At 45.0% G+C, this 17185-nt stretch overlaps 1 protein-coding gene across 1 annotated transcript in view; it reads right to left on the reverse strand.

The window, feature by feature from the left end:
* The window catches only part of LOC144508257 (uncharacterized protein SCO4629-like), a 29418-nt gene extending 23257 nt beyond the window's left edge, over positions 1 to 6161 (reverse strand). Inside the window, exons 1-2 of the mRNA XM_078236074.1 lie at positions 6090 to 6161; positions 1929 to 2052 (exon numbers count right to left, since the gene is read on the reverse strand). Coding sequence (XP_078092200.1) covers positions 1929 to 2052; positions 6090 to 6161 — 196 coding nt within the window. The remainder of the gene's footprint in view (positions 1 to 1928; positions 2053 to 6089) is intronic.
* Between the last annotated feature and the right edge of the window lie 11024 nt (positions 6162 to 17185).

A 17185-nucleotide genomic window follows, 5' to 3' on the forward strand; every position in this document is an offset into this window, starting at 1 on the left:
TTGGCCGAGTTGCAAGAGTATATACCGTGTACCTGGTGGATGGTGTTCTCATGTGAGATTATGGCATCCGTGTCGATGATCCGGCACGTCTTGCAGCGGTTGCTGTGGCAGGGTTGTGTGGTTGCTAGACCATCTCAGAGTCAGCCACATTGTTGTGGATTGGGAGTCACGTGTAAGGTAAGGATGACTGATATTTTAAGGGTGGAACATTAGTGAACCCAAGGGGTTTTTATGATAATTAGACTTTTAATTAATTCAAACTTCAGCATCCGCTATGGCAGGATTTGAACCAAGATTTCCAGAGCATTACCTTGAGTCTCTGGATTACCAGTCCAGTGACAATACCACTTCACCACTGTGGGAGAGGAGACCTGAACTCAGCAGGGGGTCGACCAGGGGCCAGGAAAATACATCAGCAGCAGCACCCCCACTGTAGACTGGCTGTCTTTGCATTTGCATGAAATAGACAGCAAGATAAAAAGGTGGATGTTTCACTATAATCTATCAACGGGACACAACTGCATTTCCTTGCTAACAGCACTGAAACTGTAATAATGACATGATTAAGTAACCATTGTATGAATGGACATTCCATCCATCCACCATTAAAGATGATGACATTACTGATGGGACGTGATTAAACAGCTATTGTCTTGGGTCTACCTCTTTGTATCATATGTAAATAATTTACCGGTGTGGGTGACTAGAAATAAATATCTTTACTAGAAGTTGTGCCCTATAAAGAAGCTAACAGTAACACAATTGAGCAGCGCAGACTGAAGAAGCCTTAGGAATTCTTCAGTTCTCCTCTCCTTATTGAGAAGAAGGCAATACTGTCGGAGCTCGAAAGATACTCGCGAACGCTGCATCCGAATATCTTTCGAGCTCCGACAGTTTTCTTGTCCTCCAAGGACAACACCATCACCTCCCCCTATGTAACTGGTATGGTCTTACCAAGTGGTTCTTTGGGGTTGTGGAAATATCTGTTACATTTGTGGATGATTTTTACCTATCTTTTCCTGGAAAAGGGGAAACCAGCAGTTGTAAATTAGTGGGGTAGGGAAGATGGCTTTTGGGGACATTGCAATGTACCCATGGCTCTCCTTAGTCAAGGCTTTTAATTGGACGAACAGCCTGAGTGTCCGATACAGGTGTGAGAAATGCTTTAAGTCTGCAAATCAGAGACCTACCCTGGAAACTGGACCCCTAAGTACAAATCTGAGATACAAGTGGGAGGAGCAAGATTCAATGGCTGAATTCACTCTTAGGATCATAGAATCCCTACAGTGCAGAAGGAGGCCATTTGGCCCATCGAGTGCACCGCCAACAATCGCACCCAGGCCCTATCCCCATAACCCCACATATTTACCCTGCTAATCTTCCCTGACACTTAGGGGCAACTTAGCATGGCCAAATCACCTAACCCACACATCTTTGGACCATGGGAGGAAACCGGAGCACCCAGAGGAAACCCAGGCAGACACGAGGAGTATGTGCAAACTCTACACAGACAGTCACCTGAGACCGGAATTGAACCCCAGTCCCTGGCGTTGTGAAGCAGCAGTGATAACCACTGTGGTACCGTGCCCCCCAAGTGCCTCCCATCTTCGATTTTTAATGAGTATGTAATTTATAAAACACAGAGTTAAAGCAAATGAGTTTGCCAAATTAGGAAGAGCGGAAACTTGAGTATGTTTATCCCTACATTGTTGAAGTTGAAGAGACATGACAAAACTTAACCAATGGAAATCTTTCAAACATAATCCCGACAAACACAATAAAAATGTCCTAAGTGCAAAATGCAAACCTACAATATCATACTATCAACCACAGCAAAAAATGTGGTCATACCACAGGAAATTAGCATGCCATTTATGTAACAGAGATATTATTTTATCCGGATATAATTGAGAAGCGATATTTCTTACCAAGAGTATGGTTTCCCAGGTAGCCAGTGAATAGTATCCGTGGAGCCCAGTTTTCAAGGTAAAGATTTGCAGCTCTTTCAGCCACTCGAACATCATGACACCCCAGGGCTATTATTACATCACTCTGGAAACACAGAGACACTCAATCAGCCTGCTTTGCACTTACTATTGGCAGTCTCCACGTCAACAGTAACAACACGGATGGTCAAAAACAATCTGAAATGTCATCAAAATGCTAATTAAGGTTAAGAAGTGTAGATATCAAGGCTGAACATTTCACATTCATCAGGTTGAGTTGTTTCCTGATGGAAGGTCATCAACCTGACAGAATGGACAACAAACTCTGGCCTCCTCTCAGTGTTTTTCTCGGTGGCAGGAGGCGATGCACAATTCGCTGGCAGTGGGATGTTCTAGTCCTGCCACTGTCAATGGGAATTCCCACTGAAGCCACCCCATGCCGCCGGGAAAGGGGGTGCGCCACTGGCAGGATCAGAGAATCCCACCAGCGTGAACAGCCGGAGAACTCCAGACGTTACTTCTGATTCTCTCTCTACTGCAGATGCTGTCAGAACTGCGAAGTATTTGCAGGATTTTCTGTTTTTATTTCAGAATTCCAGCATTTTTATTATTGGTTGACTCTTAAAAAAAAATGCCCCCCTGAAATGGCCTAACAAGTCAGTCAGTTCATAGAATCCCTACAGCGCAGAAGGAGGCCATTCGGCCCATCGAGGCTACACCGACTCTCTGACAGAGCATCTCACCCAGACCCTGTCCCCCTAACCCCACATATTTACCCCACTAATCCATACATCTTGGGACACTAAGGGGCAATTTAGCATGGCTAATCCACCTAACCTGCACATCTTTGCACTGTGGGAGGAAACCGGAGCACCCGGAGAAAACCCACGCAGACACGGAGAGAATATGCAGACTCCGCATAGACAGTCACCTGAGGCCGGAATTGAACCAGGGTCCCTGGCGCTGTGAGGCAGCAGTGCTAACCACTGTGCCACCGTGCCGCAATTAGGGATGGGCAATAAATGTTGGCCCAGCCAGCGACGCCCAGATCTCCAGAACGAATTAATTTAAAACAATGAATTTTTTTTTAAACTAAAAAGGGATTGTTTTCTCCCTGTCTCCTGCCACAAGTCTTAGAAAATGTGACCCCCACCTGCTTGTGATTTTCTATCCAGCATAATATATTTTTTAAAATGTGTCCTTAAATTGGCAATTGTATTCAAACAAGTTGGTGTAAGGAATGGTAATAGCACCCAGGCAGCAGAAATTTCCACAATGGTGCCAAGGCATTTTGTTGGAATAAAACTTCACTTTGCTTTTGCCCCATGCTATACTGGATTTTACCATCAAGTGGAAAATCTCACTGGCATCAAACTCTGTCAATCCAAATGAGTACAAAAACTCACCCAAAAATATCAAGAAAACTTTAGTCCTAATTACGGAATTAATTTCTTCTGGTTTTGCCAATTGAAAGCTTTACTTAATACAGCACAATACAAAACAGAATCCAGCTTCTCCCGCAGTGAGAGCCTTCACAGGACACGATGAACGTGATACTTTTTAAAAATTCATTTGTGGGATATGGGCGTGGCCAGCTAGACCAGCATTTATTGCCCATCCCTAGTTGCCCTTGAGAAAGTAGAGCTGAGCTGAAATGCTGCAGTCCACGTGCTCTGGGTTGACCCACAATGCCGTTAAGGAGGGAATTCCAGGATTTTGACCCAGCGAATGCGAAGGAACGGCGATATATTTCCAAGTCCAGATGGTGAGCGGCTTGGAGGGAACTTGGAGGGTGGTGCTCCCATGTCTCCTGATGTGTATAATAGTTTTCCAGCTTAAATTATGATCTTGTGTTGGCCACACATTTCAGGGACATCAGTCCCCTTCAGCCCCTAAGACTAAGGTCCCTAAAACTGGAGCTATTCAGGTAAATGTCTGGAATAACTAATTTTGGTTTGACAAATTCATGTGAGACAACATAATCTTGTTTCTCATAAATAAAAGATCATTTGTATTTGTTTCTCCATGGACTTTGTAATCTATGTGTAATTTTAACAGGACTTCTCAGAATCACAGAATACTACAGTGCAGAAGAGGCCCTTCGGCCCATGAACTCTGCACTGACGCATGATATAGCCCTGACCTGCCCATCTAATCCCACTTGCCAGCAGTTGACCCATAGCCTTGAATCTTATGGCATGCCAAGTACTCATCCAGGTACTTTTTAAAGGATGTGAGGCATCCCGCCTCCACCACCCTCCCAGGCAGCGCATTCCAGACCGTCATCGCCCTCAGAGTAAAAACGTTTTCCTCAAATCCCCCCTAAACCTCCCACCCTTCACTTTTAACTTGTGTCCCCTCGTAACTGACCCTTCAACTAAGGGGAACAGCTGCTCCCTATTCACCCTGTCCGTGCCCCTCATTATCTTGAACACCTCGATCAGGTCGCCCCCTCAGTCTTCTCTGCTCCGACAAAAACAACCCAAGCCTATCCAACCTCTCTTCATAACTTAAATGTTCCATCCCAGGCAGCATCCTGGTAAATCTCCTTTGCAACCCCTCCAGTGCGTTCACGTCCTTCCTATAATATGGCGACCAAAGATAGTATAGGTATTGAGAGAAAATTGAGTTTTGTGTAAATGTTTTGGACTATTTGAACAGGCCCATTTGTGCTGGTAAAGGGTAAATGAGCTAATGCATTTAATACATTGCTTCTGTGCACTATCATCTCTTTTCCATCTGTGCAAGTTTCCCATGTAGTAGAACTAACCATGCATACACTTGACATAAATGTAGGCCGAAGCAATCTGATCTTGCCATCTGTATTAACGCTGTGTAGTTGAGCAATTTGTGAGGGATGCCAGAACAACAGCTAATGCAATAAACATACACTGTGCTGACCCTGAAAGTTTCTCAAGAACATTGACCTGAATGCATCTATAGCTTCACTACCTGTCTTGGAGCTGAATTTACTTCCTATAAAATTTAAACAATAACCTGAACATTTAACATATTTAAACGCCCCAAGGCATTTCCCAGACATGTAATCAGATGAAATTGCCAATGAAAGAGATTTTCGGAGCAGTGTAAGATCTTCGGGTGGGTCGTATAGGGCAAAAGTGGGGTGGAGAAGTTGGGTGGGTTCAGAAGGGCATTTCAGAGTTTAGGGCCCAAGATGGCGAAAGACATAATAATAGTCGGGCAAAGGAAGGGCAGGAGGGTGGATGTGCAAGAGATAAGGTTGCTGGATCACAGGATTCATGGAGGGTTGTAAGGATGAAGCTATGAAGGAATTTGAACATGAGGATGAGAATCTTAAGTTGGAGGCATTGGGAAATCAGGAGCCAATGGAAGTTAGCAAGACCAGGGATGATACGTGACTGGGACTTGCTGCTGGTTGAAATGAGTAAGAAGTCTAACAACACCAGGTTAACGTCCAACAGGTGTATTTGGTAGCAAAAGCCACTAGCTTTCGGAACAGGCTGTCCCTTCGGCAGGTGGGTGGGAGTTCTGACTACAAACAGGGCACAAAGACACAAACTCAATTTACATGAATAATGATTGGAATGAGAGTCTTTATGGCTAATCAAGTCTTAAAGGGACAGCCTGTTCCGAAAGCTAGTGGCTTTTGCTACCAAATAAACCTGTTGGACTTTAACCTGGTGTTGTTAGACTTCTTACTGTGTTTACCCCAGTCCAACGCCGGCATCTCCACATCATGGTTGAAATGAGGGCAGCAGAGTTTTAGATTAGCTGAGGGTTATGGAGGAAGGAGGATAGAAGGCTGACTAAACGAGCTTAGGAATAGTTAAGTTTGGAGGTGACAAAAACATGGAGGTTGACTTTGTTAACAAACAAGCTAAGCCAGGGTCAGAGATGAGTGAGTTTATGGAGATGGAAGTAGAGTGTCTTTGTGATGAAGATGTTTTGGGGTCGCTGGTTTAGCTTATAGACAGGTAGCACACAGTGGTTTCAAAGTCTGTTTCAGTTTGAAACAATGGCCAGGAAGGGGCATGGAATCAAAGGCGAGTGAATGGAGAAGAAAAATTAATTTTACAACAATTAATCATTCGACTGCTTATCTTTGCAGCTGTACTAATGCACAGTTTGTCTTTCTGCCTGTCATTTATACGGCTCTCCTACCTTTACAAGAGGTTGTCCCAGTCGAAGGTAATTCCATAACACTTGTGCCCATTGCTTGCAGTCATTATCCATACCACTCACATCTTCTCCATCAGCTACAATAAAGAACCGAATATCTCTCAGTGCCATCGCATTGAAGGAGTAGCATGTGGAAGTTCAATTAAGCTGCAGTCCTATTGCAGCTACTGGTCTGCGGTTAGTATGTGTGGACAATAATGAGGAGTTATCAGATCTAAGATGTACAGCCAGACGTATACAGCAATGGATGGCAATGATACAAAATAGCTCCACAAGTGTATGCTTGTTTGCATCAGTGGGCAGCATGGTGACACAGTGGTTAGCACTGCTGCCTCACAGCAACAGAGACCCAGGTTCAATTCCCGGCCTGGGTTACTATCTGTGTGCAGTCTGAACATTTTCCCTGTGTCTGCATGGGTTTCCTCCAGGTGCTCCGGTTTCCTCCCACAGTCCAAAGATGTTCAGGTTAGTGGATTGGCCATGCTAAATTGCCCCTTAGTGTCAGGGGGACTAGCTAGGGTAAATGGGGTTATGGGGTTAGGGCCTGGGTGGGATTGTGGTCGGTGCAGATTTGATGGGCCGATAGGCCTCCTTCTGCACTGTAGGGATTCTATGATACTTTCTAATGTTTGCTACTGGAACAGGCGTGGGAGCATAATTAACATTAAAAATATTGAAAAGTTTGTTTATAAAGCAGCTAGAAAGTCCAACAGACCTCACAAGCACTTTTGAAATCTGACTTTGTCCCAGGCTAGAGCTACAATGCACCTGAAAGTGTGATTATACCATTCTGAGATGGTTTCTAAATACAGCTCACACTGCTTTGGTTTCAATGTGCTCCGCTTGTGAAGTTTATTACTACTTTGAAGTGAATACACACCTCAAGCCACTTTGCATCAACAACAGGGGGTGGCATGGTGGCACAGTGGTTAGCACTTCTGCCTCACAGCGCCAGGGACCCGGGTTCAATTCCGGCCTCGGGTCACTATCTGTGTGGAGTTTGCACATTCTCCCCGTGCCTGCATGGGTTTCCTCCGGGTGCTCCGGTTTCCTCCCACAGTCCAAAGATGTGCGGATTAGGTTGATTGGCCATGCTAAATTGACCCTAGTGTCAGGGGGATTGGCAAGGTCAATTTGTGGGGGTACGGGAATAGGATCCGGGTGGGATTGTGGCCAGTGCAGATTTGATGGGCCGAAAGGCCTGCTTCTGCATTGTAGGGATTCTATGAACAGCCTCAAACTAAATATGTTCTGGGTAAGGTAGTGGGCAACTTAGCAACATTTCAACGGTAATATTGGAGCTTATTCTAGTAACATGATAAACTGGACAAATTGGATTTTCCTACAATCTAAGTTTAAATTAGTGACTGGAAAGGATTTATTATGAAAATTTAATCCATCTGATGACATCTAACTGTAAATCTAAATTTAACCTTTAAAAACAGAACAGAATTACTATGGGCTGGAGAATGCAGTCAGAGGCTAAGTGACAGCACTTGCCGCTGACCTCAGTAAAAGCTATCCACAAAGATCTAGTAATCTTTGAGATGCAAACTTTTCCTAATGTCAGTTTAAATCCGGCAGCAAGTCAAGGGGATGTGGAATGTAGTGAAGTCAGTCAGCCGAGTAAGCAGCCAATCACATTGAAAGATTCTCACAGACAGAAAGCCGGGAAGTTAAAGGCACAGACTATCATTACATTTAAATTAAATTCTCAGATAGCAAAATAAATAGATTAAGATGGAAGCTAAACATCATAATCAAACTATAAAAATATTGTTTAAAAAATGTTGAATTTTGTATCATAATGGAGAAATGTGACTTTATAAAAATTTAAAATGAACTTTACATGGCCGGGCAAAGTGTTTAACAGCAATTGTAAGCTTATTACTGTGATGGCCCACGTGCTTTTGGAAGGGAGAGGCAGACTGGGGAAACTTTGTTTTATGTTGGGGTAATGATCCCTGTAAGAATTAGGTTTCTCTGAAAGAGGATTTCCTGTGCAAAGCAGCTGACTTCCATTAACTGATCATGTGACCAAGCTGCCGTGGAGATAAACTATAGAGGGAAAGGATCAAACAGAATTTAATTATAGAGGTGGGAGCATATTAACATTAGCACTTAGCATTTTTGAAACGTGACTTTGTCCAGGCTAGAGCTACAATGCACCTAAAAATGCGATTATACCATTCTGAGATGGTTTTTAAATACAGCTCACACTGCTTTGGTTTCAATCTGCTCCAATTGTGAAGTTTATTATTACTTTTAAATGAATACACACGTCAAACTACTTTGCATCAACAACACCCTCAAACTAAATACATTCTGGGTAAGGTAGTGGGCAACTTGGCTACATTTCAATGGTAATATTGGGGTTTATTCCAACTGCATGATAAACTGGCCGAATTGGATTTTCCTACAATCTAAGTCAATCTGGGTGTATGTGGTTCTGTGTTCAAGCCATTTGGTTTTAGTTTTAGAACAAGCTGGAGGGAACATTTCTTTCAAGTAGGATTCAGTTGAAATTCTGTGCACTGGCTAAAGGACTTTTTAAAAAGCTGGCTAACAGAAGGACTCTAGTAATAGTGAGCATAAACTCTCTCCTCCACCTTCCCCCCATTTCTATTTATTTTATTTCATTTTGCTTCATGCTACTCATCCTTTTCCCTCACCTCCATTTTTCCACTTTCCATTCCAGCTCTCCTTCTTGCCCCCTCCCGTCTCCCCCTCCCCTTTCAGGGCAACTACCCCATTCCTCGGGCAGTCCTTTAACAATCTGTACCTCTGTTCTGCCATTCATGCATTCTGATCACTTACTGGACACTTTTTAACACCTTCTCAGCCTTCTGTATGTTCAGTTAAATTCCCTTTGTCTCATTCCCGCCACCCCCCCCCCCCCCCCCACCCCCACCGTATAAATCTCCGCTGATTCTCTTTGCTCTCAGCTCTGACGATGGGTCATCCAGACTCAAAACATTGGCTCTATTCTCTCCCCACAGATGCTGTCAGACCTGCTGAGATTTTCCAGCATTTTCTGTTTTTGTTTCAGGTTCCAGCATCCACAGTATTTTGCTTTTCATAAGATATAGGAGCAGAATTAGGCCATTCGGCCCATCGAGTCTGCTCCACTATTCGATCATCCCCATAACCCTTCAATTATTATGAATTAAAAATCTCTCTAACTTCTTCTTAAATTTACTCACTGTCCCAGCATCCACCGCACTTTGGGGTAGCGAATTCCATAAATTCACAACCCTTTAGGAGAAATAGTTTCTCCTCAACTCTGTTTTAAATTTGCTACCCCTTATCCTAGGACTATGACCTCTCATCCTAGAATGCCCCACAGGAGGAAGTATCTGCTCCATGTCTACTTTATCATCTTATATACTTCAATTTGATCTCCCCTCACTCTTCTAAATTCCAGAGAGTATAGGCTTAAACTTTTCAATCTCTCTTTTATCTAGTAACAGTGAGTTGGACTCCAAGGATGGCAGAGCAGAGAATAGCGTGCGAGAGAGAAAGTTCATAGGGCTAAGATGTTCCAGAGTTTAAAAAAAATTACAACCGGGGAGTTCTGACGTATACTCGAGTTGGCTACACTTAAAATGCCAGCGACACCTGTGTTGAGTGGGGTGTCAACAACCATGAGATGGTTGGAGGAAATTTGACGGTATAACTGCAAATTAAGCAGAAATCCTAAGACAGCTGAACCCTTATATGAATCTTTGAAACAGTATTCAGATGAAGTGGCTAGTCTTCTGTCTGACTATCTGACTTGAAGGGCCGCACGGTCGCACCGTGGTTAGCATTGCTGCCTCACGGTGCCAGGGACCTGGGTTCGATTCCCAGCTTGGGTCACTGTCTGTGCTGAGTCTGCATGTTCTCCCCATATCTGTGTGGGTTTCCTCCGGGAGCTCTGGTTTCCTCCCACAGTCCAAAGGACGTGCTGGTTGGGGCCATGCTAAATTCTCCCTCAGTGTACCCGAACAGGTGCCAGAGCGTGGAGACAAAGGGATTTTCACAGTAACTTCATTGTAGTGTTAATGTAAGCCTACTTATGACACTAATAAATAAACTTAAACTTCAAACAGTTTTGGGGAGTAAATCAAGTGGGTGTAGAAGAAAATTTAACTTAAGAAATTCAGGTTGGCAGAATTCCCCCATCCTGGAACTAAGTCCCGTGGTGGGGTGGGAATGTATAGTATTGCCCACTGCAAGGCTGGCAGGGAAACACACCAAATCCTCCAGCCCCGACCTAATTAATTATGCAACTGGGGTTTTTGTGCTCCATGGCAGGACAGGCCCGATGGCAAGTAGTTTGCAGCCATATCTGGCCGCCATATTGAAAATGCACCCAACGTCACTGACCCATTATTGAAGAAAGAAGACGGACCTCCTTAACATGAAGGTGGACCACCTGAAAAAGCAGATGGATATGCAAGAACATTCCGAATCTGGAAGCCGGACTTCCTCCAGGATACCGAATCTGGAAGATCCATCTGTAGATGCTCCCCTCACTCACTGCTGTGCTGTTCCAGGGTCCAGGGTTGCCATCCTGAACTCTGGAGGTAGACCCAGGCATTGTTTCAAGTGAGTCCTGCCATTTGCATGCCATGTTGTTCCAGACGTGTTTTCCACCTACCATCTAGGACGTGAGTGGTCGGGCCTTCATGTGCAACCCATTAGCAGGTTGCAAATCAATTTCATGCCACGCTCCAGTGGGTTTTTCGATCCGTCATGATGGGCACTAGCAGAAGATCTCATGGGAAATTCATGCTCTGGGCCTCCCATCGACAACCCCACAACCGCCCCCCTCCCCCACAACCCCACCCATCATTCACCACTGGCAGGGGCATAGGAGAATTCCACCCTTACGATAATTGTGTTCTTTGTACTTTTAATATCTTAAATGTAATTGACTTTTTAAATGTATTTATTAGTATTTACAGTCTTTGATTTTTGTGTAGTGAAATTCCTTTGTTTTAAACCATGGCTTCATTATTTTAGTAGATACCTGGGTTTTCAGAATTCCAAGCAAAACAAATGTCTTCACTAAGGTCATAACAATACTGTTAAAACCCAGTTTCAACTCATTCAGATATAATATTTTCAAGGGTTTTACAATGAGATTGAATAATAGTCGAACTTGATACCAATTCATTAATTGCTTGGGGATGGTACTCTGTGGGGGGTCTCAACAACCCACCCTGTGGAGGAGCATACGCTTACTGACAGCAACAATTAGATTTCTCTGTTATTCTGCACACTGATGGATTCCCAGAGTTGCTGTAAGTTTCAGTGAAGTAATAATGGCAAATACTAAAAGTTTTAACCATTGCAAAATCTGGGACAGTTGTCTGAAAGTGCTTATTGGTGAGACAAGATTGCCACAGTACAATGCCACAAAACAAGTTCACTGAATCTCTACACATAAAAGCAGCATCTTCCATTCTGGAGTCTAACTCTGGCAAGAAAGTCGATGTGATCCCACTGGGCAGCCAGGCAGCTGAATGTACGTGATATTCTGCTATTCAGCCCTTAAATTATACGTTAGCAAGGAGCTTGGCGAATATCATGGCGCGGCAGGCAGGAATTCACCAGCCCTGCCATTAACTCAAGAGGTGAAAGGGCCTGGCACCATGTTTAAATGACACCATGATTAAATGACACCTAGACATCCAATCACTCACTGGAGGCTAGAACTCTGCATGCATTACTGCTCCGGAGTCCTTGCGGCCGCAGCTTGTACTGAAGAAGCTGGCAAGTGTGAGCAACCACACCCTGGGACATACAAAGGGCTCTCCCAGTATTACCCTTTGTAAGTCTCTAGATAAGAACACCACCTGCAATACACCCCATGGTCAGGCCAATGCTCTCTGTTGTAGTATCCCATTCGCCTGCGTCTTGTTGCTCAGGCCCTTACTCTGTCTGGTCCTGTACTACCTGCGATGGGCCTTGCTTCTCCTCTTCTGCATGAGAGCTATTACCAAGGTCGGGTTTGCCTGCACCCTTCATTATCAACACCGCAGTGGATGTGTGAACAAAATGAAGTGAGACATGAAGTAAACATTTCCTTTACAGGTTTCTCTCCATCTCGAAGTCAGCAGGCCAGTGTTAAGCCCTTCACCTGGCCTCCATCTGGACCTGGCATCCCATCCAATTCCGTCCAGGTAAGGAGAATCCGAAAGGATCAGAGATGGGTCTTTCTCCCATTCTTACATGATGCACATGGAGATATTGCTCTTTGACTAGAGTGAGGAGCGCCATGTGCAAGAAGCCACGTGTGGACACTTTTCCACGCATTTTCACAATTTCACAAACATTGCCATGGCAACATAGAAAGACTAACCATATGGTCCCTTGTCAGGCATGACTATTCACCCGGGAGGAGGGAGGTTTGGAGTTGGGAGTTGGCTGCTCTCCACCAGCCGTGCCCCTTGGAGGATTCCAACTCCCACCAGTCCTGACTCTGACTGCAGCTGATGGCACAGAATGAACGGCAGCTCCGTACAGAATCTCAATGTAACGAGAACAATGTTGGGATCAAACCTGCTGCAACTTAGGCTTCACCACAGAGAGAACACAACTGAGCATCTTTGACAATCATAATTATTAGGATGTCCCTTTAGTTGGCCACTTGGGTGGGCTTGAACTCCATCTAGCCAGAAAGGCCCTCCACCCACTTCGCAGGACCTCAATGATTGACTGAGTGATCAAGGTCAGTTTGGTGTGTGTTATTCTTCAAACTCACTCCACCACCCTCCCCACTTTCCACCATTACCAGTTACCCACCTAATATCACTATTAACCTCCTTCTGTTACCCTTGAACCTGCCCCCATTACCCTTGGTTCACCTCCACATGCTTCCCCTCCCCTCCGACATGGCTACTGTCACCACGTCCACCCTGAACCCGCCTCGCCCCATTATCTGAGCCGCCTGGCTTGTCCCTCTCCACGTAACTCCCCCCTCCTCTGTGATTTTCCTCCCCCCCCCCCCCATAACTCCCCCCCCCTCTGTGATTTCCCTCCCCCCCCCCCATGAGGCCTTCCCCTACCAGACTCTCACTCTGGACCTGCCACATTACTCCATCCTACTCCCTCCTCTGACTGTTCCCTCCTATCACCAGTTCTCCCCCACCCCCACAGTCAACCACTGGCCCCCCACCCTCTTCCTTTTCCTGGATGCTCCCACCACCTCACCTCCCTTCCCTGGACATCCCTCCTTCATTCCCCAAAGACTCTCCCCCACTTCCCCAGACAACTTCCGCTGCTGTAAGCCTGCATCTCCTGTCCAGCCTCGTCTCCACCCTCCACCCCCTCCAACCTTCATATGCCTCCCGTTTCCAGCCTTGGCGCGAAGTTTGCCACCGGCACTCGAGCGAAGATACAGGCGGCCACCAAGAAGGCGAAAGCAGCAGCTATTGACCTCAGAGATGCGGACAGCGTGAAGCTCACCAGGTGCCTGCCACTTATACACGGTACCAAAAATGAACATTCCGATTTCACAATTGGCACGGAACTTGATTTGGAGGGCGAACGGAATTCTGGCAAGAAACCAAAAGAGAAAACGCTGGAAAATCTCAGCAGATCTGGCAGCATCTGTAAGGAGAGAAAAGAACTGAAGTTTCGAGCCCAGATGACCCATTGTCAAAGCTTTGACAAAAGGTCGTCCGGACTCAAAACGTCAGTTCTTTTCTCTCCTTATAGATGCTGCCAGACCTGCTGAGATTTTCCAGCATTTTCTTTTTTGGTTTCAGATTCCAGCATCCGCAGTAATTTGCTTTTATCTGGAATTCTGGCAAGGTTTTTAAAATTTATTTATCAGTGTCACAAGTAATTTACATTAACACTGCAAAGAAGTTACTGTGGAAAATCCCCTAGTCGCCACACTCCGGCACCTGTTCGGGTACACTGAGGGAGAATTTAGCATGGCCAATGCATCTAACCAGCATTTTCGGACTGTGGGAGGAAACGGGAGCACCCGGAGGAAACCCACGCAGACACGGGGAGAACATGCAGACTCCGCACAGACAGTGACCCAAGCCGGGAATCGAACCCGGGTCCCTGGAGCTGTGAGGCAGCAGTAATAACCACTGTACCGCCCAGGTGGCCTCTTAATGACTATGCATGAGATGCTAATACATGCAAATGGAATTATCAAAATTGTTCGGCGGGTAATTCGACCTTTGACTTGCCTTGAAAGTCGGGAGTGCAGAATTCCAACAGTTTATTGGGAAACAGATTTTTATTTAGCTTCCTGCCTGCCATGAGGCTGGCTGCTGGCGGGAGTGGAAAATTCCACCCATTATATTCAGCATAATGTACTGAAAATTGCAATTTTGCATCAAAGGTGCGAGAGACATGCAAACTGCTGATATGTAAGTGATAAATAACTGGCTGCAGTAAATCAGTTGGCCTCCTCACTGAGTCACTATAGTGTCCCATTGTGACCAAAAAAATGATGCACCATCCCATCTGGGATCTTTAAAAAAATAATTGCTACTTACTTCTGTTCTGATATTCCTCTTTTTTAAAACAAAATAAACTCCAAAGCTTAAAAGGACACGTTGGAGATCAATAAATTGAAAATATGGAAAATGAATGCTCATCTAGGATTATAGCAGGTTTTGCTGAATTCCAGTAGCCTTGGCTGGATGATTTCATCACTGCATTGCGCTCTGTACCTCCCGTATTGCGCCAATGTGTCAAAAAAAAATTCAGGCACCAAATTAATCTTTAAAAAGTCTGATTTGTGAGCGGGTATTAGGAAACAATAAAATCTGATCACGAGTCAGAAGAAGCCCTGAGCCCCCCACCCCCCGGAATCCCCCCCTTTTTACCTGGTTATTACTGGAATGGCACTGCTGGGCACTGCTTCCAAGGTATTTTTCTCACGGCCAAGCTCAGCATGGTCCCTGCCGCCCAGGGGTAAAAGGCAGCATCTGTTTCCCTTTGTTTGCATCAATAATACTGTCATCTGTGAGCGGAGGTGAGTTGCCCCGGTCTCAGCTCTTCCCATTCAGCGCCTCCTCTGCGACCTGCCCTGCTCGCCTCGCCTGCGGAGGAAATTCCGGGGAGGCGGTGAAGTGGGGGAGGGAGGGGGGGACATTCAAGGGCAAAAAAATAGCTTTTTTTGGGCTGTTCAAACCCCCCCCCCCCTTCCCCAAACAGAAAACTGAAAAATTGGCCCAATAAAAAGCAGCGTCAATGATATGCAGCAGCAACACAAGCTGCTAAATATGTATGAGTTTCTCTATGACAAAAATTATCCCATTGTCGTAACAATGTACCTACTCTACATGGTATGTTAAATCTTATATGCTACCATTAGATTTTGTTTAACTATGTATTTTCAAGTTTCATTTATATTTTCATCAAGTGCAAATCCTATGAGACTACATTTTAGGGCGATATGGTGGCACTATTGCCTCACGGTGCCAAGCACTGCTGCCTCTCAGCGCCAGGGACCCGGGTTCGATTCCCAGCTTGGGTCTCTGTCTGTAAAGAGTCTGCACGTTCTCCCCGTGTCTGCGTGGGTTTCCTCCAGGTGCTCCAGTTTCCTCCCACAATCCGAAAGACATGCTGGTTAGGTGCATTGGTCATGCTTAAATTCTCTCTCAGTGTACCCGAACAGGCGTGTGGGGGCGACGAGAGGATTTGCACAGTAACTTCATTGCAGTGTTAATGTAAGCCTATTTGTGACACTGATACATTAATATATATGCATCCATTTTTAAAAAGCTCTATTGTATTTTCAAGTTGCATTCATATTTTCACAGTGAGAAGTCTCACAACACCAGGTTAAAGTCCAACAGGTTTATTTGGAATCACGAGCTTTTGGAGTGCTGCTCCTTCGTCAGGTGAATGGACTCCACTCACCTGATGAAGGAGCAGCACTCCGAAAGCTCGTGCTACCAAATAAACCTGTTGGACTTTAACCTGGTGTTGCGAGTCTTCTTACTGTGCCCACCCAAGGCCAACACCAACATCTCCACCTCATATTTTCATGAAATGTAAATCCTCTGAGACTACGTTTTTGGAGAAGGGGTCATTTTTTTCGACATTACTTACATCACTACATTGTGTTTCTAAAGGTCCTTTCCATCTTTGGCTTCACCAAGTACTTAATTATTTATTTTGACTGCTCTATATTTGTTTCCCAGTCTTGGTTATGTCTGAGCGTGATTGGCTTTGACCGTTCAAAATTCAAACCCATGGCATTAAAAGGTCCAGTGGCAGCGGGTGTATATAAAATTGAGGCAGGAAGCAAGTGTAAAAAAACATGCATTTACATAGCGCCTTTCATGAGCTCAGGCATACTCTACAATCGGTGAAGTATTTTGGAAGAGAAGTGGTCATATTGGACACTCAACATTAATCCTGCTTGTCTCTTCACAGATACTGAGCTTTCAAAACAGATTTTGTTTTAGAAATTAAATATTACCATTTTAAAGGGAGTGCAGAAAGAGAGACCTGGGTTCAAGCTCACAAATCTTTGAAGGTAGCAGGATAATTTTCAAAAACTGTTTTAAACATGACACATTGGCAGTGGTTAGCACTGCTGCCTCACAGTGCCAGGGACCTGAGTTCAATTCCAGCCTCAGGTGACTTTTTGTGTGGAGTTGGCACATTTTCCCATGTCTGTGTGGGCTTCCTCCAGGTGCTCTGGTCTCCTCCCACTGTCCAAAGATCTGTGGGTTAGGTTGATTGGCTATGCTAAATTGCCCCTTAGCATCAGGGGGACTAGTTGAGTAAATGCGTGGGGTTATGGGCTGGGTGGGATTGTGGTTGGTGTATGCTCAATAGGCTGAATCGCCTCCTTCTGCACTGTAGGGACCCTACAAAACTCACGTTATGGGATCCCAAGCTTTATAGGGACATAGAGCAGAAAAGTAAGGATGCTTCGCTAAAATTTCACACATCACAAGTTAGGCCTCGTGTAATCTGCTCAATTCCAGCATCATACTTTAGGATTTGAGAGGGTGGAGAGATTTACCATAATTATCACAGGGCTGAGGGACTTCAGTTATGTGAAGAGGCGAGAGAGGATGGAATTGTTTTCACAAGAGCATTGGCTA

The sequence above is a fragment of the Mustelus asterias genome, chromosome 20 (assembly GCF_964213995.1).
Source record: "Mustelus asterias chromosome 20, sMusAst1.hap1.1, whole genome shotgun sequence".
NCBI classification, from domain to species: Eukaryota; Metazoa; Chordata; class Chondrichthyes; order Carcharhiniformes; family Triakidae; genus Mustelus; species Mustelus asterias.